This window comes from Talpa occidentalis, unplaced genomic scaffold (genome assembly GCF_014898055.3).
Source record: "Talpa occidentalis isolate TD23 unplaced genomic scaffold, MPIMG_talOcc4v2.1 talOcc4.3, whole genome shotgun sequence".
NCBI classification, from domain to species: domain Eukaryota; kingdom Metazoa; phylum Chordata; class Mammalia; order Eulipotyphla; family Talpidae; genus Talpa; species Talpa occidentalis.
In genome coordinates, this window is record NW_023603184.1 from 133,766,239 (window position 1) to 133,791,832 (window position 25,594).

General features: G+C 34.5%; 2 protein-coding genes across 3 annotated transcripts in view; both read left to right on the plus strand.

The window, feature by feature from the left end:
* SPAG16 (sperm associated antigen 16) overlaps positions 1-7,973 on the plus strand; it is a 696,030-nt gene extending 688,057 nt beyond the window's left edge. Inside the window, exon 16 of the mRNA XM_054700063.1 lies at positions 7,611-7,973. Within this exon, the coding sequence (XP_054556038.1) occupies positions 7,611-7,786 (176 nt within the window). The 3' untranslated portion in view covers positions 7,787-7,973. The remainder of the gene's footprint in view (positions 1-7,610) is intronic.
* The window catches only part of VWC2L (von Willebrand factor C domain containing 2 like), a 106,844-nt gene that overhangs the window by 68,968 nt on the left and 12,282 nt on the right, over positions 1-25,594 (plus strand). Inside the window, exons 2-3 of one of the 2 annotated variants that reach the window (XM_037523991.2) lie at positions 9,048-9,232; positions 11,386-11,855. In XM_037523991.2, the coding sequence (XP_037379888.1) occupies positions 11,466-11,855 (390 nt within the window). In that variant the 5' untranslated portion in view covers positions 9,048-9,232; positions 11,386-11,465. The remainder of the gene's footprint in view (positions 1-9,047; positions 9,233-11,385; positions 11,856-25,594) is intronic. The other variant, XM_054700065.1, reaches the window with a different exon arrangement.

Below are 25,594 nucleotides of genomic sequence, written 5' to 3' on the forward strand. Positions count from 1 at the left end.
AGGTTATTTTAATGAGAAATGTAATGTTTTTCATTCACATTTTATTTGTAATAAGCTTAAAAGTTTGGTGTCTGCTGTTTCTTATAACTCCATTCATGCAGATACTTACTTTTTTTTTTATTTTATTTTTTATATTCCCCGTACAATTACAACCCCCTTATTTTGACCCTAATCCCTCCTTTCCCCGCGCCCCCACCCGCCATGGAGTGTCTCTGGTTCATAGTTGTTTGTCGATTTTGATACTTTCTTTCTTATAGTTATTCTTTTTCCTGGCCCCTTATTTAAGTTTTCTAGATTCCTGTTATGAGTGAGACCATCCGGTATTTTTCTTTTTCTTTCTGGCTTATTTCGCTCAGTATGATCCCTTCCAGCGCCATCCATGTTGCTGCAAATTGCGTGTGTTTATCTTTTTTGAATGCTGAGTAATATTCCATGGTGTATATGTACCACATCTTCTTGATCCAGTCATCTGTTTTTGGGCATTTGGGCTGTTTCCAAAGCTTAGCTATTATAAACAGTGCTGCTATAAACATAGGGGTGCAGGTGCTCTTTGGAATTGATGTTTCTGTGTCCTTTGGGTAAATACCTAGGAGTGGACTTGCTGGATCATATGGAAGCTCCATCTTTAGCAGGTCAAGAAATCTCCACACAGCTCTCCATAGTGGTTGGACCAGTTTGCTCTCCCACCACCAGTGCAGGAGAGTTCCTTTTTCTTCACAACCTCGCCAACATTTGTTGTTGCTAGTTTTTTTAATATGTGCCATTCTCACTGGTGTAAGATGGTGTCTCATGGTAGTTTTGATTTGCATTTCCCTGATTACAAGTGATGTTGAACATTTTTTCATATGCCTGTTGGCCATTTGCATTTCCTCTTCAGAGAAGTTTCTTTTAAGCTCTTCTGCCCACTTTTTGACTGGATTATTTTCTTTGTGCTGAGTCTCATCAGCTCTTTGCAGATTTTTGTGATCAGTCCTTTATCATTAGTGTTGTGTGCAAAAATGTTCTCCCAGTCGGTGAGGTTTCTCTTTGTTTTGGTTATTGTCTCTTTTGCTGTACAAAAGCTCTTTAATTTGATGTAGTCCCAGCTGTTTATCTTTGCCTTCACTCACTATCACTGCTTTGGGTGATGTGGCAGACACTTACTTTTAATTCACAATATTATGATTGTATAAATGATTAAAAAACTAGATAGTTTGTTGTCTACTCAATATTGCTGGCAAATTATATTTTTGTAACATGATCAAACATAAGTGAATTTTGTGACCTTTTTGGCTAATGTATTAAGTATATAGACCTAAAGTAATAAGAAAAGCATGTGTACTAAAGTTTCAATAGATATTGAAAGCATTTACTGAATCTTTTTAAATAGGACTCTGCTCACCTTCACCCAAACAATATTTGTGTCCACAGTAGCATTGGCTAAATAGTACCTGAAAATTCATTATGTTAGATCAGTTCGAGTTCTCTAAGGAAGCTCAGTTTTTAACTCTTGATATATTAACTAGTGTTCTGAATCATTCCTCCAATAACAAAAGTCAAAAATTCTTATCAATATGATTCAATAAGTTTCATAACCTACACTACCTATTTTCTTACAACTTGAACATCAATTTACTTGATCAAAAGGTTTAAATCCATTTCAGAATTGTTATTTGAAATTTCAGGGGCTATGAATAGTTGAGGTCATAATACTGCTAACTTAGATAATTTCCTCTTTTTTTTTTTTCAAATTTGAAGGGGTCTTTCAATGAAACCTGTTTGTCTTTTCATGAACAATTAGTATAAGGATTGGATAGAATATATTCAATATATTTAAAAATACTGTGTCAATAGGGGATGGGATGTTACACAGTGTTGAAAACCTAAGCATCGAAAAGATGATATATTCTTATTTTCCCAAGTATACAAATGAAACTTTTATAACATCTTAATATAAAATGCTTACCTAACGATATGGAGGTATCTCCTCTCTATAGGGCACTGTTGATTTCTTGGTACACTGGATGTATTCTTTTATTCTTTAAAGCTCAAAGCTGCTTTTCTAAGTTCCTCATTTATTCCCAGGAAGCTAATTGAACAGTAAGATTCTCAGTCAATAAGTGCCATTAGGGTAACCACAGAAATGAAATTTTTGAAATATCTCTTGCACTTAAATAGAAATTAATTTTAAAGTATTCCCAGGAGCCAGCAGAAACTCGGCTGGAAACTGGAGTTGCACACCAAAGAGATGTTTACTCTGACTCATGTTCGTAAGGGCAGCTTAAGAGCATTGGGAGAGATGACACTGAACCCATCAATAAAAATTTATCCAGAGGTATTAGGGCATGAGATCAGCAGAAGTTGCCTGTATCTCTGTAAACCTCATTTTCCTCCTCTAATCAAGCAGGAGATGTGCTACCACTGTCTGACAGAAAGATGTCAACCACAGATAGTTTAACCATTTGAGTAACCACTTTTTAATATGCTATATCAAAATAGCACCATCATATGTAATCAACATAGAATTAATTAATATTTTACATCCTCAGGTTTGGTTTTGCTATACACAGTAAGTCCTTGAAATCTGGTGGGCACTTCACAATGACAGCATATTTCAATTTGCTGCATATCAAGTGCTTCATGTGAGTGTGGCTGCCAACATGGATAGGGCAGGTATATGCCAGCCCTCTAGGGTTGTTGTAAGGACAAAATGATACTGAATTTTAGAGGCCTGAAAAGCTTAGTGCTTATTATTGGTCATATACTTTTCTAACAGAGGTAGTTGTGAAAGTTCTGTTTTAAGATTTATTTTTATTTATGCATACAAAAACTGGGGTGTAGGCCAGAAGTGGAAGGAAGTAAGAGGACTCACCAGAAAGAGTGGGGAGCAGAATAGGTGAATCTATTGAAATAGATTCTGCTCTCCTGCTGAGGGGAGCAGCAGGGGAGACAGGAGAGGTCTGCTGAGCCATGTGGGTCAGCTCCGTGGCTGGGGATCCAACTCATGCCTCAGTGGCTGGTGATAGTTTCATAGCACTGAGACTTCAACCCCTGCACCACCAGGGAGGCCCAGTGTTGTGAAAATTCTTAATACTCAGCACTGAGTATTGATACAACAGCCCGTATGCTAAGTTGGGGAAAGCAAAAATATATTCCCCATTCCAAGGTAATTGAACAGTGATTCCTTGTTAAAGTTAAGAAGGTAAGGCTGTAAAATAAATATATATTGATAATTATAGTTAATTATATATCTTATTACCTTGTGAATGGTCTGTATAAAATATAGTAAATGTCAGATGAGTAAAATCTGAGGTGCCTTGTATGAACATGGTAAAGTAATTTTAACTGGTATGTTGTAAACTGGTTGATTTTTATTAGGAAGAAGTGGTCAAGGGCCACAGAGACAGGTAAGGGAAAAAATATATACAAAAAATGACAAATAATTTGGTGGTGAATACAAGAATTTATGGAAGAGTATATTGGGTGAAAAAATGAAGATACTAGGACCATTACTCATTGCCCAAAGGAATTATTATAAATAGCACTGATAGGAGTCAAAGATCTGATTTCAAATTCTGAAGCTGCCATATATGTTTTCTTGCCAGGGCAAGTCACTTTCTCTCAGCTTCTTTGTTTATGAAATGAGATGGCTGGATCTAAAACAAAACCAAACCTGAGAATTTGAGTTTTAACTGCTGATGCTTGTTGGTTTTGTTTTTTTTTTTTTTTAATTTTTGCTATTTTAGAATGTAAGTGACATAATTCAAGAAATGCCTTAGGAATTAATAGACAGAAATTCTAACAAAAAATTATTTTGCTGGTCCTGGCATCTAAAAATGACATAACTGTTGAAAACAGGCAGATTCTAGATTAGTAAAAAAAAAATAGAAGTTGAGAGGGGGCCTCTCTGGTGGTGCAAGGGGTTGAGCATTGCACTGTGAAGCAATCTGCAGCACAGTTCAATCCCCAGCCAGCCAGGGAGCAACCCACATGGCAAGGCAGACCTCTCCTGCTTCTCCCACTGCTCCCCTCAGCAGTGTATTGCAGTCTGTCTGTTTTGTTCTCCGCTGTGTCTCTGGTGGATCCTCTCACCCCCCCATATCTCTGGCCTGTACCCTGGCTCTTGTATACATAAATAATGTCACTGCAGTTTGGAGTCTAGAAAAAATGAGAATATTCAGAAACTGTAGAAGAACTGAGGAGATAATTTTAGTCAAATTATGGGAGGGGATGTACTATGAGCCTTTTTAGTTGTCAATTATGTATGACTTTTACTATATACAATACATGCACTAGAATGCATACATAAGAATTAATGAATATATATGAAGACGTGCCAAACTGTTACTTACCTAAGTTTTGTCTTACAAAAGAAACTAAAGCCAGTAAATGAAACAAGATTTTTTGAATATAAAGATTTTGATTCAAATTCTGGCTTTACCTTCTCTGCATGTCTTTCTTCATTAGCTTAAATGGAGAGACCATCTACTTTCGAGTTGAGTGTAGAACACAACTCTGGATACTCAATAAATGATGGCTTCTGTGAACTTATTCCAGTCTCCCTAGAAGAAAAAGAGATTGCCTCAGCTCCTTTCTACTTAAAAAATTGATCATAAGGGTCTTTGTGTTAATTCACATCACACCACACACCCCTCATGCAATAAGCATTTGTTAACTGTTGTGCTCAAGTTATTAGGCCAATTTAAATTTTTTTCCTTAAAATATGTATAAAGGAGCTATGTTAAAGGAAAATCTGTAAGTTTATTTGGAACTGAAATTTAAAAGACCTAATTTTTAAAGGTTGGTTGGTTTATTTAATAGCAGAAAAATACTTTTGAAAGCAGGCAAAATTTAGTGCTTAAGTCAAATGAAGTTGACAATTCATTCAGCAGGTTAAAGTGGATAGTAATACTTGTTATCCTCATTGGTCAACAAAATAAGTGGTTTAACCAACAAGAAAATATTTTAACATTCTTGGTATGAAAGTACCAAGTTTTCAGAGACATGTGAATGAAGAAACAAAAGTTAAATCAATTTTCTCCCTGGACTGCTTATTTTCTTCTCAGACTGTGAGGTATGTGGTCGTCCTAATAATTTAAATGTGAACCAAAGAAAGGAAGCAGTCATTTCTTTTTTCACATAGTACATGTTCATGACAAGTTTGGCTATTTTTATTTTTCAATCAATATTGACAAACTGTACTTCTGATTTTTAATTCTATATTTACAGTCCATGTGATATTTAAAGAATGTATACATTTATGTTAACCAATATTATCACTCAAAAATTATGTTACAAGAAAATTATTTTGATTAATTAGAATTTATAAAGTGTAAACATAATTTGTCTTTAGTGTAAGTTTTACATAGATTCTTAAGACACTTTAAAATTGTATTTCTGCCATATTTTTATTCCATTTATCAATTTTAATGTAGATGAATCTTCCTAAATTTGTCAATAAGACTGGCATGAGTACCACAAATTATTAATACTGTCATTTAATTTTCAATGCCAATCATTGGGAAATTTAGAAAGAGACACAACACATATTTATGAACACTCTGCTTTTGAAAGATGCAGCCTTTTTCTCACTAGATACTAACACAGCACTTGACACATTCTGGTAATTCTGAAGCTCTTCTAACTTAAAGTTCAGCATCTCTATTCTCAGCAAAACTAATTTTTTACATTAGACACTACATGCCATGTAATATCCACTATACCTTAAAGTTTAATATAGTTATAAATTTATATCCCTTTCAGGAATTATACACACACACCCAGTCTTGCAATCTTCAAGTAAACCTGAAAAACCTCACTATAATCTTGCTGACTCAGATGTTTTCTAGCAAAGACAGATTTTTGAAACACCTAAAGCAAGGTGTTGCTGGATGATATAATCCTATCTTCACATTCCATTATTATCATTTTCTCTATTTCATTGAAGAAAGTTTCTGAATTTTTTAACGAATCTTCATAAAGATTTCCAATTACAATTTTTACAGATTTCACTTCAATGAAAATAATGGTTTAGAGTTAGATCTTTTTTCTTCATGGGTTTTGATTCTGTTTTGGTTTAGTTTGGCTTAAAAAATAGAAAATATTTACTCCCCTTTCTAGCTATTGTATAAAGAATACAAGAAAAACTTATTCTTAGGAAAGTCACAAACAGCAATTGCCTATAGAATGAGACTAAGTGAAACCCATATGTAATGCCTCTGTCAGCAAAGACTTAGTAGAAGAGGGTTTATAATAAATATTCACATCTGCTGCTTTGGACACTCTAATCCATCCTAAGGATCTTTGCTTTGTCAGGCTTTGTTCTAGATGAAGAAGCCCACTAAGTTATAAAGGTTTGCAAATAGGCCATATTTATCATGGTTAACTTTACTTTTATAACTTCTGTTTTAGAGATAGCTGTGACACTTTGGGCTATAATTTTACATATTTCACAGTAACTTTATAATGATATCATTATGATAATATGAAATGAACAAAATCGATTTTTACAACTTATTACCTACTTACAATCTGCAAGGCATCACTGATAACAATACTATGCTGGATGTGGGAAGAAAAAAAAACAACTAAAAGCCCAGGCTCTGGATTCACAGTGCTTGTGATTAAATGCCTGCTCCCTCCATTTTCAGCATTTGCAAGCTTCTCTTTTTCCACCTATATAATGGGGAGTATTTTCTGTGTCATTAGACTATCCTAAGTATTATATAGAACTGTCTACCTCAGGTACAAATCTAGGATCTAGCTTAAATGCTGTTACTAGAACACCAGTATGTCTTCTAAGTAGAATTGAGCTTAGATGAACATACTCTACTATTTTTATTTACCTTTAAATTACATAATTGTTTTGTACCAGAATTCTGTAATGAAAGTATTAGTCAGAATTGGATTGCTGATTTGTTTTTTTACCTTAAGGAAATTATTCACTCAAATATATGGTTTAAGAATTATGAGAGTAGTCTGTGCTGTATTTAGCGCTCTTATGTAACTAAACCTTAGTTTAACAGAATTTTGAATTTTAAATTAGAGTAAGAAAACCTAAGTCATCTTTGGAGATTTTTTTTTACTTCAACTCCAAAAAAAAAAAAATGTTGAGTTCATGAGTATCATAATTTTAAGCATAAATATATACTTATGATAATCATTCCTTTAAGCAATTTTAACATAAAATACCCATTTCAAAATAAAAATATGTTAGTATAATAAAAATAAAAATATTATAGTATATATAATCTTTGCAACAGATAAATTTTGAAACCTAAGATTTTTAACATTTTTTCCACAAATAATTCATTTTTAAAAGTTGCATTGCTTAGTTGTATTCAATCTTAAAATTATTTAATAATCTCCAATATAAGGAGACTATCAGGACATTTGTGATCTTTGCAAATAAAACATTAGGTTTTACTTCATTGAAAAATTTTGACTCAAATTGTTTGCTCTACAAATAGGAATTTATATTTAATGACTACCATGAAACATAGGTCTGTTGAAGTACCTATGAAACATAATCCATTTCTTATGACTTCTTGAAATTAAACTTTGATTCTCTCTCTCTCCCTCTCTTTCTCCCTTTCCCCTACTCCCTCCCCCTTTTTCCATCCTGCCCCTAGGTCGAGTTTTAGCTCAGGCAAGCTGCAATGGGGTTATCCATTTGCTGGATCTTAAATCAGGGCAGATTCACAAATTGATGGGCCATGAGAGTGAGGCTAACACAGTCGTTTTTTCTCATGATGGAGACAGTCTGTTTTCTGGAGGCTCTGACGGCACTGTTCGAACATGGTCTTGACCATCAGTAGATCCCACTGCAGAGGGCATTCCTTTTAAGACTTGGAAGAAATGCCTCTCATAGTCTCAAACCAATGAATATCTGGTTAAATATGCCAGCAGGTAATATTTACAATTGGTTCTTTAATGTGATCTGGACATATGTTTTAGTGCTTATACTGTTACCAATTAAAAAAAAAAAAACTTTCTGCTCATTTGTGTCTGGGTCTTTTTTTCGCTCTCATTTTGAGAAGAATTTAGAAACAGAGCATCTTTGCTAGGGATTTGGAAGAAACAGCTTTACAATGACGCCTAATGACAGACTAGATGAATTACACGAGATTGATTTTGAATGTTAGGGAACAAACTGCAGGAGGACCCAGCTACTTTTTTTTTTTTTTTAAATCAAATCCAAGCTGCAGTAAGACCTGAAGTTTAATCATGTAGCAAGTCTTTGTGCAAACAAAGGGTCAAATAGAAGCAGGAACACACATTTTCAGTTTCTCTGACAATGATATGTTTTATCTATTAATAATAATCGGAGGCTGCAGATGATTTAAATCTAAAAGCAAGGTTCTTCTGGAACTTTCATCTTTGCAGTCCTACCAAGAAGGCATTAGTTATAATTACAATGTTTTATTTTTAATTTCAATAGAAATAAGTATTTTAAACGCACAGTGCGTTCCTCCTCTTAACAGAAGTATCGGGTGTATGAAGTGCTATTGCTTAGAGAACTCTAGCCTGGTCTACAGCAGCTCCGGGATTGCAACAGAGCTGGTTTTATAAGCCAGTTGTTGGCGCTGTCCGTGGTGCTGAGGAATTCCCGGCTGCCGGCAGAATCGGCTCCAAATCAGCAGTCTGCAAACTGCTCTCAGTGATGCAGAAACCCAGCTAAAGTTGCTCCTTTCCCTCACGTCCACAGTTAGTATTTTATGGTGTGTAAGAGGGGATTCAAGCAACCTATCGTGGATGATGCTGATGGTATTGCCAGCGGAGTGGGCTTTAAGCTACAGCATGCTGTTGCTGTTTGTGATCCTCAGAGCCTAGCCAAATCACCTCTACTGCCGTAGCAAACACTGTGTAAGTGAACTCATGTGTGGAGGAGGCGTAATCAGCCGGGAAATTTCATAGAAGGATCTGAGAAAATTCTAAAAATAAGTTCAACATGATTCTGCTACTGGGGTCTGGATTTCTACAGGACCAGCATTGCTTCTTGCTTTGAATTCTGAAGACAGGTCCAAAGCCTATTTCTTATGTGTGTCTGCTGTGTTTCTCTCTGGAAGGGAGGGAGACTGCTTCTTGACTGTGTTTTGAAATGGGAGGTAGAATGGATTACCTTTAATTCATGCCTGAAAATGTATTCTTTGGAAAACTGAAGAGGAACTGCTTTCCTAAAACACACCTGGATCTTTTCGTTAATATTGTTCTGTGACCCCCCCCCACCACCATTAACCTCCAGAGTGATTAGGTAAGTGTATCTTATGACATAAGTTATGTTTGTTTTCCTGAATGTATGCAGTCATTTTATATCATATGTAGGAATATGAGGCGGGGGAAAGTTTAGCTGAGAAGTGATCCTCAGTTTAGTGATGTTTGTTACTTATTTAAAATCTTCAGATACAGATTTGATTTCTCCAATGTTTCTTCTCTTAAATAGTATCTTCAACTGCATTAGAGTAGCTCAATTATGAAGGGGGAATTAAAAAAATAATCTAAGAACTTTGTTATCCAAAGAAAAGCTTGTTTTCTCCATGCAGATTTTAAAATGTATTTCATGTAAAAAAAATGTTTCATGTTTATATAAAGTGGATATTGTATCTCTTTTTCACCTTTAAGTTTACATTTACCATAGCCTGATAACATTAATGCCTACCTGTAGCTTGTAAAGAGATCATTTTTCTGTCTTTTCTTTTGAACCAAATGATATGTGTATTTTGTGTAGCTTTTTCTGCATGCATTGCCAGATACTTCTGGAATACTACAAGGAAGCACAATAGCTCCTTTTTTCCAAGATAAACTTTCTAAATACATGAGAAATGTATAATGTATGCCTTAATCAGTACAATATATTTATGCTTTTTCAAGAAGCTTCTGTTATGGTTGTGGCTTCTATAGTAATTTAAGTGATTAAAAAATGCTTTGTCAAGGGAGCTTCCAGTTTCTGGAGTAGAATTACAGGTTTGCATTTTTTTGTTCTGTCATGACTCATTATTTTTGACATATGTTAAATCAATCTCCTTTATCATTACCTACCCAAAGGGAATTCTAATATCAGACAGCAGCTTTCTATTGGAGGGCATGAATATACTACCTTCCATTTTACTATTACTACAATTTGCATATCTAACTTAAAATGCAAATATAGTAGTTCATGAAGTTTCCTAATACCATTTCATCTTATTTGAAATCATCCATATGTTAGAAAAGAGTTGATTTATTCCTTTATTATCTAAAAATAAACTAAGGACTAACATTCTAAGCAGTCTGAAAATGTCCTATGTACAATCTTAGCAATACTGAAATAAAAGCCACTAGCATTTAAATAGACAAATGAACTACTGGATAGCACTTTTCCTTATTTACCACTCCCTAAAGTCAGTTTCCCCAGTGCTTTTTTATGAGTCACTCTCAACAAATGAGTGCACTACCAACACTCCACACCAAACACTAATACTGAGTGAAGTTTGCAAAAATCAATACCATCAAATTTATAGTGTGTTTTCTATGAATGGCAATAGCTCCTTACCTTTTTAAGAAATTTCAATAGTTTTACACTGGCATTTTTTATGTATTTTCATCATTCCAAAGGGGATATATTTTCAAGACTATGAATGGTATTTATTTTATATTGGTATGATGCATTGAAGTGTTACATGAAAACTAGTTGCTGTTTAAAAAAAAAAAAAAATTCACAGCTACAGCTTTCCTGCCCACTAGGAGCTTACTTTCTGTGTAAAAGAGCAATGTGGATAATAATATAAATCCTCATAGAGTTCTTTTGTATTTTAATTCTGTTATCCTCTGTGGGATAGTTGTAATATTTTTCTTCTTGGAACAAAATCTAGATTCATGTCCACAAGTAACCCATGTGGAATCCATGGTTGTGTTCCAATTATGGGTATAAAGCAGAAAATTCTCTATACTAGCTCCATCCCAATTACAATTTACATTCAACTATTGGTTTCTTCCCTTTCTCCTTGAAGTAGAATTTTTCTCACTAATATCTTGAGTTTTCAAATATATTGTTATGTAACATTGTATATTTTATTACTGATTAGTCTGTTTAAAGAAAAATGTGAATTTCAATATTCTTGTAAGTTTATGATTACTTAGAATCACCTTCTGAGGCTCAGCAAAACCACTCCTTTTAATTTACAACAGGCTAGCTCTTTCAAATTTAGAATGTAAATTCAAGATGCCAGTTCCTAGATGACATAACTCAAAGAACAAATTTTAATGCATATATTGCCAAGAACCAGCTTTTAAACTTCACAAAAGTATACAATAGTTGCATGAACTTAGTCTATTCAACATCCTAATACCTTCCAATTAGGTCTCAAACAGTTTAAGGGCATGGGTTTATATGAATCTATATTCACTTTATCTTACTCTTTTTTTCAGCCCACCCCTCTTGTATGCCCATGGAAGGAGCTGAACATATTTAATATTAGGAGCACATCCAGAAGCCTTTGAGGAGGGGAATGGCTCTTCATATTCATGAAGCTTACATACTTCTGTTGGTCATCCCTGGATTAGTCACCTCTGCTGCCATCAGTCATGAAGACTATCCTGCTGATGACAGTGACCAGACCTCTAGTAATGATAATCTGATCTTTGATGACTATCGAGGGAAAGGGTGTGTGGATGACAGTGGCTTTGTATACAAGTTGGGAGAACGATTTTTCCCAGGGCATTCCAACTGTCCATGTGTCTGTGCTCTGGATGGACCTGTTTGTGACCAGCCAGAATGCCCTAAAATTCACCCAAAGTGTACTAAAGTAGAACACAATGGATGCTGTCCTGAGTGCAAAGAAGTGAAAAACTTTTGTGAATATCATGGAAAAAATTACAAAATCTTGGAGGAATTTAAGGTATGAGTCACCCTCAATATTGAATACTATTCATGCAACATAATTGGTAAACTAAACTTAAGTTTAGATTGATAAACTAAACTTAAAAATAGAAAAAAACTTATTTTTACTTTCCCTTTAATTTACACCGACATGATCCCAGTTAGCTTAAGTACCATCATGGTCAACAAATAACCAATTAGTTTGTGGGATTTCAGGATAACCTTTCCCTTACGAGTATTTGGGACGCACTTAACATCTTTTGGTTTTGTCCTTAAACATTACTACAAAATACATTTTCTAAGGGAAACAATTTTGTTTATAGGCTATGTGATTATAGGCTATTTATTAAGTGACTGTTTAAATCTGAGAGTTTTGTGTGTGTGACTTTCTAGTCTGCATTTGAATTCATTTGCTTATAGTCTAGAATTATAGTGGTTGGAAATGAAAATGCTATAGATATGCACTTGAACTGTTGACTTCATAGTGAGAATATGTGTTGGCCTTCCTTGTTGTGAACATGGTGCCCATTCTGTTTTCTACTCGTTAGATTTTTTTTACTTATAGGAGCCCAGGCAACCCTGAATTTTTATCATAGTCCCTTGTAAAAGGTACGTAAAAAATACATTAACACTTTTTCAGCTTCTGTGGTATTCCTTAGTCTTTTATGCTTGTGTCTTATTTTCAAGTAACTTGGACTTAATTTTTATCTCTTCTTGAAGTTTTTTTTTTGCAATGGCCGATTTTAATTAAAATGTCTGAAAAGCCAGATCTGAATCCTAAGGGTATATAATTAATATATCAAAATGTCCTCCTTAAACATGACAGTTTGTGCCTTGGAGTGTCTATCATCCTGATGGCTTGATAAAGAAGATTTTCATCTACCCAATTTCTGTGACATTGTGTTCAGAACCTTAAGCACAGGACAATATAGCTAGTTTTCATGGTGACTGTTTGAGGGGAAACTTCAGTTACTAGCACTGACCTCATTTCCTTTTTTTTAAACTAAGTAAAATGGTGGAAAAAGTCAGTGAGGGGAAAGAAGGTTTTAACAAATCATGATCAGAATATTCTATATATTTGCATTTCTCTGCATTCAGTTCATTACAGGTTGTAGGTCATTTACTCATAAATACACAATCATTTTAATTAGGTCCCTTATGACATGCAGTACAATTTAATAACTGCCATATTTAACTTTCTTATACATGAATGTAATTCTAGACTTTTCTTTCTTATACTATACTATTTTGCACAATATTGAGAAGTGAGACTTTTTGAATGAAGTAGATTTATTAATGGCTTTATTGTAAAATATTGTATATACTTGACACTAGCTATTTTTAATTAATCACCTCAAATTGTGACTTGATCCTAGGGATGTTTCTAGAATCATGTCATTCTCCTTTAACATGCATATTTATCTAGAGAAGAATGCAAAAAGGTATTATAGGAATGGCAACTCATAGCTTAACCCAAGCTAAAGAGCATATCAGGTAACAACAGATTTTTTTTTATAACTTTGGGTAATCAATATTTAAACTACCAACAAAGAAATGAAGAAGTTAGTAATTCCATCATTCTAATTGTATATCCATGCTGTCATCAATATATAATCCTTTGATATATACAACTTCCCTACCTGACTCTATGCCATGTGATTTAAAAATAAATGGATGTCACATTCACAAGCATTTAGTCATAAGAGCTTTAGATATAATTGAGGGAAAACTCATATGAAGGAGGAGCTGAGACCAAGAAAATTTGTTGCATTTCCACAATTGTCAAATTATACTAACAATGAAGCTGCAACAACTTCTCAAAGCATTTGTCTCTAGAGTCAGACCCAGAGCTGCATTCAAATCCCAAATTCATCACTTGACTGCGAGACTTCGGAAGGAGTGCTTAAAACTTTTTGCACTTTGGTGGCATTTGGCTGTAAAATGGCCATACTAATTATTATTTCTCTGGGAGGAAACATTAAAGTTTTAATGAGATATTTTATGTGAAGTTAGCAGCCTCGTGATGACTGGGTACACAACAGATAGAGAATAAATAATTGTTTCCCTCTTTCTATATACTAAGTTAGTCTTGTTTTCACATACATTTTGTAATGGCACTTCATAATTCAGAAGTATTCAATTCAAAGAATTTCAACACCTCTTTTAGAATGTTTCACTTATCTATGTGAACTATATTCACTTAAGTAAAAATCAACCATAGTCATTCTTTCCCAACTCAACCTGCAAGGGACAAGTCACTAATTTTACAATTGTATGGAATTTACACATAATAATCTTGGCAAGTTTTAAGGAGGTTGTATTATGAATACTTTTACACATAATCTATTCATCCACCAAGCATTTGTTGAGTTTTTGTTGTTAGTACACAAGATACCATAGATATGCTTACACTGGAAAGATATCTGAACAGTAAAACCTACACTCACAAGGAAGGCATGAGCGATGTGTAGACATAATAGGGAGAAAGGCAGTCTAGAGTTAAAGTATGTGATTGTGAAGCTCAGTACCAAGAAGCTGTGGTGTTAGAAGTCTATTAATATAGTGTGATGTTTGATCAAACAAAATTTATTTTGTTTATGATGTTCAAAGTTGAACCTGTTCTTAGAGAAGTAACTTGAAATGATTGGGGAAGATTAAAACTCCAAAGAGAGAACTGCTTAAGCCAAAGCAGACATTGGGATGAATAAAATCTATAAAGAGAGGAGGGTGGGGATAACAGATAGCTAGATCTTATGAAAACGATATTCTAGTAAGAGGGAAATTTGTATATGTGATTAGACTGCAGGGGAAGGACCTGAGTGGGTTATTGCGCATAAAGATGAGCTAGTTACATGTTTAGTTAAGCAACATTATCTTGTAGCCAAGCATAGAAGTGAAGAGATATTAATGGCTGAAGAGAAGTAGAACTGTTATAGAAAACCAAGAATGAGATAGCCAATATGTGTGAGCACAAAAATTTCAAGACAGTCTTTAGAATGAACATCTAAAACCTCCTATCGTAATCTATACTCATCATCCTATCAACATCAGTGACCTCTGCCTTGTGCGTCTGTCCATGCTGTACCACAGTATATGGCTTCAACACTACAAACCTGTAAAAGTCCTACTGGACTCGCTCTCACTCCTGTCTTCTACAGTCTACAGCATACCATGCATCTCTCCATGACAAGAATAGTAGTCATAATCAGACACTGTGAGTACCTTTTTGTAAATAACACTTCATTTCATAACACTGAAGGATTATACTTCAGCACAGATAACAAAATTGAAGTACCAAAGTCTAAGGTACTTACACTTCTAGTTTATCTACTAGAAGTCTACTAGATAATCACACACTTCTAGTAGATAAACTCAAATTCACACTCAAACAGCCTGGCTTCAGAATCTAAGCTCTTCACCACCTTCAGCTGCTCTGCTACACTACAGTAGCAGAATGGGAAACCACATGTCTCTCCCACTACACAAGTGAAACCTTGGAGGCTGAGGACAGAGTTGGTTTTCTTGGTCTCTGTTCCCAACACCATGTGAACTACGTAACATTATTTTTGGTGAATAGTGTCATGAGTCAACTTACAATTCAAACTATAGAATAGAGTTCCTTAAAAATGCCTTAGTTCCTGTTTTTATTGAATTCCTTTAATTTGTTAAGGAAATAAAAGTTCATGACACCCATTGTTCATTGAGAACCTATTTCCAATGTCTTCTCTCTACCCCCTTCCTGCCCCAGCCTCATCTTGGATTCCATCTCTATCCCAGTGTTATACTGGCCACCTGGCATAATTATGCTCTCTGCTCTATACATTTGCAAGATACATGTCCCTCAGTCTTTTTTGGTGACCAAATTCAAATGTAAATTGATCCACATATGTCACTCAATGGGAGGAATCATGTTATTTAAAAGGGTTCATTTTTTTTAGTGCAGAAAATGGATTTCTCTCTACTCTTTTGAAAACTCTAGATTTTCCATATCCCCATAATATTGCATTAAAATAAAGGTCACTGTGTAGTATGTTCTCTCATCTTCTTTTTATGTGTACCCAGGCAAAATAACATTGGCACCTACTTTTTAGATATAAGGAGTGTAAATAATACATTGCAATGCATATTTCCTACAAAAAAGTGGATTGGTGATTGGAAATGTAAGCTCTCCAGCTTTGGCTCTGTGCTTAACTGTCTCATGCTGAGTTTCCCAAAGGAAGAAATAATTTCTTATTTTGCTGAATATTTTTATAACTCTTACTCAGCTAGAATTAGCCTTTTTGGATTTCCTTTATACTTCAAAACTTGTACTGATTTAGTTTTAGGTCAGACACTAAAAGAGATCTTTTTTTATTTTAGCTTTTGCATAGCTTTTTTATTTTAAAGTGATTTTCTGCAGTTAACATCCAAAGTCTCCAATTCAGGTTCTGGGTTTGCCCAAAATCTGCCCTTTTGTGCTGGGACTGACCCCATGTGCTTTCCTCATTACAATCCAGACAGAGTTGATCAGGTTTCTACTTTTCAGTTTTAGAACATTCAGTGTAGTGATGTTCTTATGCTGTATATCCTATATGCATGTTGTCTCTTAAATGGTAAGCTGCCTAGTTTTTGACCAAAATTTTTAATAAATATTGAGGAAAGAAGCAAAGACAGGAAATTAAATACTTGGAAGTACATATTGCCAATTCATCACACCCATAAAAAAATCATTGACGCCACTTAAGATTTAGAGTTGACTTGCAGTTTAGTGCCTATAGTCACAGGAAGACAGTTTCTCAATTACCTATGACCACATCATTAGTGTTCAATGCAAAACATTACATCTGTAAAGGTATTTGAGTGGGAGGGAATTTTGAATTAGATTTTGGAGATTTATTTGATATCCTTTTTTAAAATATGAAATAACATGTTCTAGGAGCTGTGGGCCAAATCTACGAAAGAATAGAAAACAGTGGAAGATGGAAAGAAATCTCAGTTGAGAGAGCTAAAAGTTAACATCTTGTGGAAACACAACTCACTGTACCCCATCCACTGACTTAGCACTGCAGAATGAAGATGTTTACACTAGGCAAAGTGTACAGAGTGCATCTTCTCAGGGGTGTGATGATGGTATTTATTTTAATAATAGAGAAATGGGAAGATTTTGAGAATATGGGTGAAGTTTAAGGATTTTTTTTTCCCAAAGGGGTTTTATGAATTCTAAGGAATAGTTGTGAGATTCATCCAAAGAAAGTCCTGGAAAACATTATAACTTCATATAAGAAAGACAACTGAGAATCTATCGAGAGGTTGTAAGATTAATTCCACAACTGCCAACTTTGCAAAATACAGTTTCTATTTTGCAGAACATTTTAACATAAAACAGTCTAAGCAAATTCAGGAATGGCTTTTTCTTTCAAGTTGCTACAAAATAACAGATTAAATAATGATAATCTGTAGTGACTGTTGCTCATCTGAGGCTAAATTCTAGCATTCAGCCGACTGTGTACTCTCAATGGGAAATTCCCATCCCTGTAAATAACTAGAACCTCCACTGAATTTGTATAATCTCTGACCCACATCAGGGATTATAAATCAATTGTGTTAAAACATATACTTATAAAGCTCCTCATACCCTTTATTACCTTCATATTGTGCTCACTATGCATTTTTTGATTCAATAAAGCTACATTAAATCTAGAGACTAGATCAGGTTTCTAAAATATTTTTTCTAAAGCTCCAGTGATAACAGGCGATGATCCTTTTCATTTAGCACTTTTTTAAAATAATGGAGTGCGGGTCTCCCTGGTGGCGCAAGGGGATAAGATGCAATCTATGAAGCTATCCACAGCCACTGCAGCACAAGTTCGATCCCAGGCCAGCCAGGGAGCTACCCACTTGGCGCAGACTTCTCCTGGCTTGCCGGTTCTCCCCTCAGCAGTGTATTTCAGTCAATCTGCCTGTTCTGCTCCACACTCTGTCTCCAGTGAATCCCCTCACCCCGCACAGCTCTGGCCTGTACCCCAGTTCTTATACGCATTAATAAATCTTTTTTAAAAAATGGAATGCAATTATAAGAAATGTCTTCCAATTTAACCCCTACAGGAGTAAAATAAACCTTTTTCAGTCATAAATAGTCTCCTGTTTTAAGTTTTAAGAGAACTGATGGTGTGCTAACCCTTAGGGTAGTTGTTTGTAGGAGTAGTTTTTCATACCCACCAATATTTATTGCTGTCTCTCCTACTGCAAGATGCTGCTGTTAATGGTGATAGCTGTGTGATAGGTTTGACTACAGAGATTTGTGAGCGGGCTTCTGTGCCATGTGCATGGGACAATAAGTGTTTGATTTGCAGCCACATTGAGATTTACAGAGCTTGTCACTGTCAGTGATACCTTAGACTAGAGGTTACTCATCAGATCTATAGACATTGCTGCCCATCCTCACTGACTCTCCAACAGTGTGCAAAGATGGAGCTAAGAATAATCTGGTAGGCTCCTTTCCAAACTCTACCCCCAGATGCAAAAGATTTTGGATATGTTGGAAATTTGCTTATTTTTAATTGTGATTTTACTGGTCAATGTGATATTAGCAAGCATAATTTTTTTCTATTTCCTATGTCATAATTCAGGCCTATATATTTTATGGGAAATTATAAATCTGTATGATCCAGATTGAAATTGCTCTGTACATGCACTGATTTGTACTTTTGTGTATTAAATCTGAGGAAGCAGGAATGTTTGAATGCTATGAAAGTTTTTCTTCAAGGAACTCAGGTTTTAATATTAGGTGACTCTTATTTCTATTCCTCCTTATTCATCCTGATCATATATTTTTTTTGTTTTCTTATGGTTTGATTTCTAGAATAGGCATTGTGTTTTATGAAGGAAAACATAAGAAAAACCTATTAGTTTATATTTTAGTTGTATTTTTCAAAGCTTTTGAGGAAGAACTCAAAACACAACTAAGAAGCAATTTAAAATCAGTGGATTGACTTACTCAGGTGATCTTTCTTACACAATAGCTCTTATTAATTGGGCCTTATTTCTTATTTGAGAGTCTGTTCCTTGGACTTTTATCGTCACTACTGATTAGCATCAGTAATTTCAGTCTGACACACCTCCATTGTTGATTTTCTTGCCTCTGGCCTCCGATAAAGCACATTACAATAAAGCCATCTTTGCAAGGAGTTAATGACACCACCAAAAGAGTTAATAAAGTACCACAGTGACAAGAAAAATTATTCATCTCCTGAAATAGCTTCCAGATGATATAATTTTACGACTGTATCACTTTGTCTAACTTGGATAAAAGTCCACTGAACACAATTCTTAATTTCCTCAGGCCTCTTGTGTCATATGATCATGAACAAAAACTCAACATACTTTTAATATTTCTAGCTATAGGATGGATAAAAAAGGTCATTATGTCTTGTGAAGAATACATAGTATTGGGAATTTGAAAGTTATTGTGTTGCATGTCATTTATAGCAATTCTAACTGCACAAAAGTTCTTAATTAAGCATTACTTGGTGGGGATTTTGGAATCATTTTGTTTTAATATTGATGTTTCACTACCATTGTTACTTAGTATAGAATTGGATTTCTAATATCGGTATATGTAAATTCTATAAAAGGTAGGCATTAGAATTTGTTTTTTGTAGTCTAGGTCCTTCCTACTTTAAGAGTTGACCATAGAAAGAACTTTCATTTATTTTACAGATATTAAAACAAAAGACCAACAGAAACAATGAAAACACCTCAATGACAGAGCTCATTATTTGCAAGGCAATTTTTGCTATATATTACTACCTTCAGATTTAATGTAAAATATTACTCATTTGCATCTTCTTTTCCAATAAATATGTTGGATGTAAAGATTTGTTCCAGCCAATTGTCTATAGAAATGTGATATCAGGACCTATCACCATGACAAACCAAGTTACAAGTAGACAAAAACAATAAAATATTGGCATATCTAAAATCAGTCTTTGACACAGACTGAGTACAATTTGCAAAAAAAAAAAAAAAGGTGCAAATTTGCAAAGGCAAAGAAAAAAGGAGGGTCCTTTGTCTAAAAGATGAAAAACTCTAATTAAACAAACAATACAGGATAAAATAAAAAAATATCAGTTAACACAAAGACTACTGTCTACTAGGAAGTAACAAAGGAACTATGTTAGCTATCCTGCCTTATACTTGGTGATGTTAGGAACTAAGGACCCATATTCTTGAATTTTTCTAACCTGAAAACTTCTCATATTGCCCCTAAAGCAGGAATGGAATAAAACCAATGGGATATACAAAAATCTGATTTTGTGATATTAGAATAAGGGAATATCCCTAAACTGTCATTATCTATGTCATTTAAAACAGAAATGTTACCAAAATTCACATTCCTTAAAGTCTGTGTATTTTTAATGTTTCCCAGATTATTCTAATGACCAGCTGGATTTGGGAATTGCTGCCGTAACAAAGTGTTTTCCAGACTCTTTCAAGGGAACAGTAGCACCCTTTGAGGCTGTTTGCAAGGATCATCGATTTCTTTTCCATGGTCCAGTAAATTTAAGAAATCATGCATTCTTTAAAAAACATCTCTTGGAAATAGAAGATGTACATTAGTGTGCTGAATTCACTTTAGCATTTTGAAAATGACTGTTTGAGAGTCAGTACATGTAATGTAATAGCTAAGAGCTCAGTAGGGAGGCAAAGCCTGGATTTCAGAGTAGGCTCACTCACCAGCCAAGTAACCTAGGTTGCCATGACTTTAGCGGTAGGTCCATGCACGCCTCTAAAGCAGGGCTAGCAGTAGAGATGACTGTGTTGGCACACAACCAACGGTTCATACAAACTACCAGACATTTTCCCTACTATAACTACTAAGCTGCTTTTAATCAAATTTCACAAAAACATATCACAGATCACCTAAAATTCACTGAAACACGGAATAAGAAACATTGATTCAAGATGCCCTATTTCCTTTGAGACTTATGGGCAATTAATGATAAAAATCTATGTCTCCACTTATTATATTACTCTTCTCGACCTTCTCAAATTTGCAATTAATGTGACTATTGTGATTTATTAATTTGTATTACATAAAGATGCTATTTTGAATAAATTATTATTTAAATAAGTGATAGTGATGACAATGCTAATTACATATAACCACAAGTCTAAAACAGGGGTCAGTATGCTTGACTCCATGAGCTAAATCCAGTTGATTGCCTGTTTTTATGAATAGTTTTATTGGACAACTGTCATGCTTATTCATTCATCTATCGTCTATGTTGACTTTTAGGCTGCAATGCAGAATTGAGTAGTTGCCCAAGAAACCAATGACCTTCATGGCTCAAAAGTATTTACTATTTGACTCTCTGCAGAAAAACGGTGTCAACACCTAAGCTAGAATCCAATCATTCTTTCCTTTTGACTTCCCTCAAATTGCACTCTCAACAAATTTTTCTAACATGCATTTTGTTTTTACAGTTTTTTTTTTTTTTTTAAGATTTTATTTATACAAGCACTGGGTACAGTCAGAATCGCGGGAGGGTGAGAGAATTCACCTGAGCCAGAGCTGAGAGCAGAACAGGCAGACTGACGAAGTACACTGCTGAGGAGAGCAGCGGGCAGCAGGGGAGGTCTGCTCGCCATGTGGGACCCTCGCCCAGCAGCCAGGGAACAAATGAACCGGTGCTGCAGAGCTTCGCAGCCCAGCGATCAACCGCTGCGCCACCGGGGAGGCCCTAACCTGCATTCTTTAAGATTAAAAATTGTTTGGGTACTGAGATTGGTTCTACTACACATATAGGTAGTCTCAATCTTTTCACACATTTGAATTATAAAAGGCATCTAGAGTTGCTATTTTAACTGTGTTTTACATACTTAACAGCAGTCATGTTAAGTGTTATTTCTTTGCATATTTGTCTCTGAGAGCTTTGCTCTTTACACTAAGGTACAATAATATATTAACTTACACTTATCCCAAATTCACAGAAAATATGTAAGCAGAAATAATAAAATTTCCATTATTATATCCCACATACTCTCCTTTGATAGTTCAGTAGTCAAGTATTTATTTTAACAGTCAATTGGTTATTTTAAATTTGATGTAATATAAAAATAATATATATCTCTTGTGATATTAGTAAGTGAAAATATGTATATGGTCTGCTTAGTTAGGCATTAAATCCATTATTATATCTTTCAAGTCAACTAACACAATCCATAAATTAATTCCTTTCAATGTCCAAGATATCTCTTTCACATAGAGAAGTGGTAGGTCGTGTGGGGATGTACCAAAATACAGAAACACAAATCTGATCTCCAGATGCTCCCAGTCTACCAAGAGGAATAATACAGGAACCACGAATACTGGGTGGCTTATCATGACCAATCTAGGAACTCCTATGAAAAGGAGTAATTCATTCTGAAGGACAGAGGGAAGATAGAGTAAGGGATGTCAGTACATTGAAAGTATTTTAGGCATAATAGTAAAACTGATAAAAGTAAATGTGGAGTTAACCCAAGTAGCCAGAGAATAGAGTCGAGAGGAGACAAAAAGTAGGAGATAAGAGTAAGGGAGCTTCAGGCTTAGCACCCAATAGAAATGTCAGGTTAAGGTACTTGGACTGGGTAGAGAGCCACTAAAGGGCTTTGAAGTGGCACAATCAGATCTGTGCCCAAAGCAAATACAAGTCAAACAACTGTCACTTTTATGAAATGTTTTGCAAAACACTCCCTTGTTGAATTATTTAGTTCTGAGGTATTTTTATTCTCATTTTTATGACTGAGAAGAGCTAACTCCAGTGCTTTCTCCACTCTACCTGACTAACTTCCCAAAATTCACTACAGATATCACGTGAGAAATGTGGTCAAGATGGCTTCCTTTGCTTTTGAGTGCATACATCTCCTCCATTGTTCTATTGGTGTTCAATTGTAACTCTGATAGAGGCAAGTTCTTTTCTTGCTCCACGTTTTACAGGACTATATTTGTCATTTAAAAAAAAAAAACTTACCATAAAAATGTGTGCATCCAAGGCACATTCCTATCTGTTTTAATAGCAACAACTAACTTCTGAATTCAGTGAGAACTGACCAGAATTATTTTTATAAATTTAAATTTTCAATAGTTTTCTACATCAGCGAATAACATCAACAAAGAAAACTGGACCTCGACAATGATATTCTCTTTATTGTGAAAGAAGCATCTTAGCTCTCTGAAGCTCTACTTATTTTCACTGCATATTAGTTTTATTTGCCTTTCCAAAAAATGACAGGGAAAAATTATAATTATTCATTCTCACTTTACTTTTCCCCAACATTAGAAATAAAATCTTGCTAAAATGGCAAACCTTTCATGTCTGAGATTTAGAAAGCTTCATTAGGGAGAAAAAGAATAATCAGAATTTTCCTTTTGTTATTAATGAGACTCTAGAACGTTCACATTGAAACTAAGAGACACTTAAGACTACCAAGAATATGGTCTCAAGTTACCCTGCTAAAAACCTGCTTTTGGCAAGAATCTTACTAATCAAAGATTGAAGTTTTTTTCTGTTAATAAGAATCTTACCATCTAAAACTGTCCAAAGTCATTCTCAGTCTAACCACAATTTGAGTGCAAACTGTTACATATTAGAGATACAACACATTGCTCTCAAAACTAACATCTATTCCTGACAAATTCAATAGTTTGAATAATTCATAACACACACAAATATGACATAATTTCACAAAAATATATGACCAATACACTTCCTTTAGTAATACACAGCCAGTACACATGGGCAAAGCAAAAAAACAACAACAAAAACCTCACTGGTCAAGTTGAAAGCTATGATGCTGTTACACACTTACATAGGCTACATAACTTCCAAGTTCCTATTCATGTCACTATTTCCTTTTCGTGTCATAATCCAGGTTAAAAATAAGCACCTCACCAATATTTTTAACTCTGTCTTACAAGTGGGCAAGTGGGTTAAGTAACCTGTCCAAGTGGGTTAATACAACAGTGTTTAATAGCAAGACTTGATTTCTACATGGGCTTTTAGCCAGATTATCATAAAATCAGCTTCCAGTGGCAATAGCACTAGTGACTTTTATAGAACGGTTACAAAATTATGGCTGCGTCTGCTATACCTTGCATAAGAAGTACATACTGAAGCTTAAATGTTATTGATTAATCAAGGAATACCAAGATTCTTTTGTATTGAGGTAATATTGGTTTATACACTGTATATGTCTCAGATACTACTGTCCATAGCCATCTTAATATCTTTTTGTATATTTAGGCAAACTCTAAAGTTAGCATTAATGAAGTACAAAATTCAGCAGGAAATTGCTACTTTAACTTCATATATTTTGATTTTAATTCCTCCCTCTTTATAATATGTAAAAATACATGTATTTTTGTAAAATATACAACAAATAGAAAATGAAGAAAACATTTCAAATGTTTTGGATTCTGAGATGGTGGCAAAGTGATTTCTTAAGTAATAATCTGGTGCTTATGGTACAATGGATTTGGTTGTTCCCAGCCTAGAACGCCCACTTCCTTGACCCTGAAAACCTTCCATTCAGTATCCTCACCTCCTTTCAACATTTCCCATAGAGCAGGACTGGTCAGTTATCTCTTCCATGATTCGTTTAAGTTGTAGAATTTTAACAATGTGTTCTCTCCCACCCATACCTGGCCTTGTTTTGACGAATTATAAATGACGGACTTTTACTGGTATCAACAATCTGTCCTTTTCGGTGTCAACGGGGAAGTTTTGAGCTTTCCACTTATTAAGTCGTGATAAATGGAGCATCTTTATCTTGGAGACATGTAGCCTCTACTCAAAATATTCAGTTCAGTTATCAGAGACCTTTCTTGTACTATAGCCAACTGTCAATCCAGTTTCAAGGAAGGACTAGAAGTTCCTTCTCTGTACTATTTCACAACTACAGGTGTGATACTTATCAAAATCTGCATCTTATCTTGAATCCTTTAACCTTTGTCTATCCCTTTGGTTTGTCCTTCAGAGATTTTAGAGGCAGCTAAAGCTTCTTTTTTCCCTCTTTTAAACACACACTGATATTTTCTTGGTAAGTGTATTTTACCTACTTAAAAAAAATCTGATTGCAGCTAGAGATTTTTTGCTTACTTCCTCCTTATCTATATTTTATTTTCCTGTATGTTATTCATATTCCAGAAAAAAGCCATATTTTACTGCCACAAGACTCCTTGAAAAGGATCAGAAAAAATTGCTTCCATATACTATTATTCTACCAGAATAGGCACTATAAAATGGTAGCGTTGCCTGCCCCCTAAACATGTTCTAATTTATATTTTAATCTTTCAGGAAAAAAAACTTTTAGGGAAAATAATAAGGCATTAAAATAGTCACTGTTGTGTTGCAACTATAAATGATGAATTTTCAGGAATGAGTAAACTCTTATACTTGATAATTAATAATTTTAGACTGGTATTTCATAAAGCATTATGTAATATTCTTATGGTTTACATTAGCTCAGAGTAAATGAAGTAGAAACAGATCAACTCAATTCTGTTCTGATTTATAATAGCATCATCAGGTATTGTTATAAATTTTGATTTTTTAAAATGAATGATTTTTATATTTTACAGATATCTTAGCTCTTCACTTCCAGGTTGAATGTGAGGGCTAGCTAGATATGAAGTTCATCTCCGTGTACCTTATATACATTCTTTTGCATATAATACACATTTAAGATACATAAATTTAAAATTCAGAATATTATTTCTGAATTTTATTCCTGCAT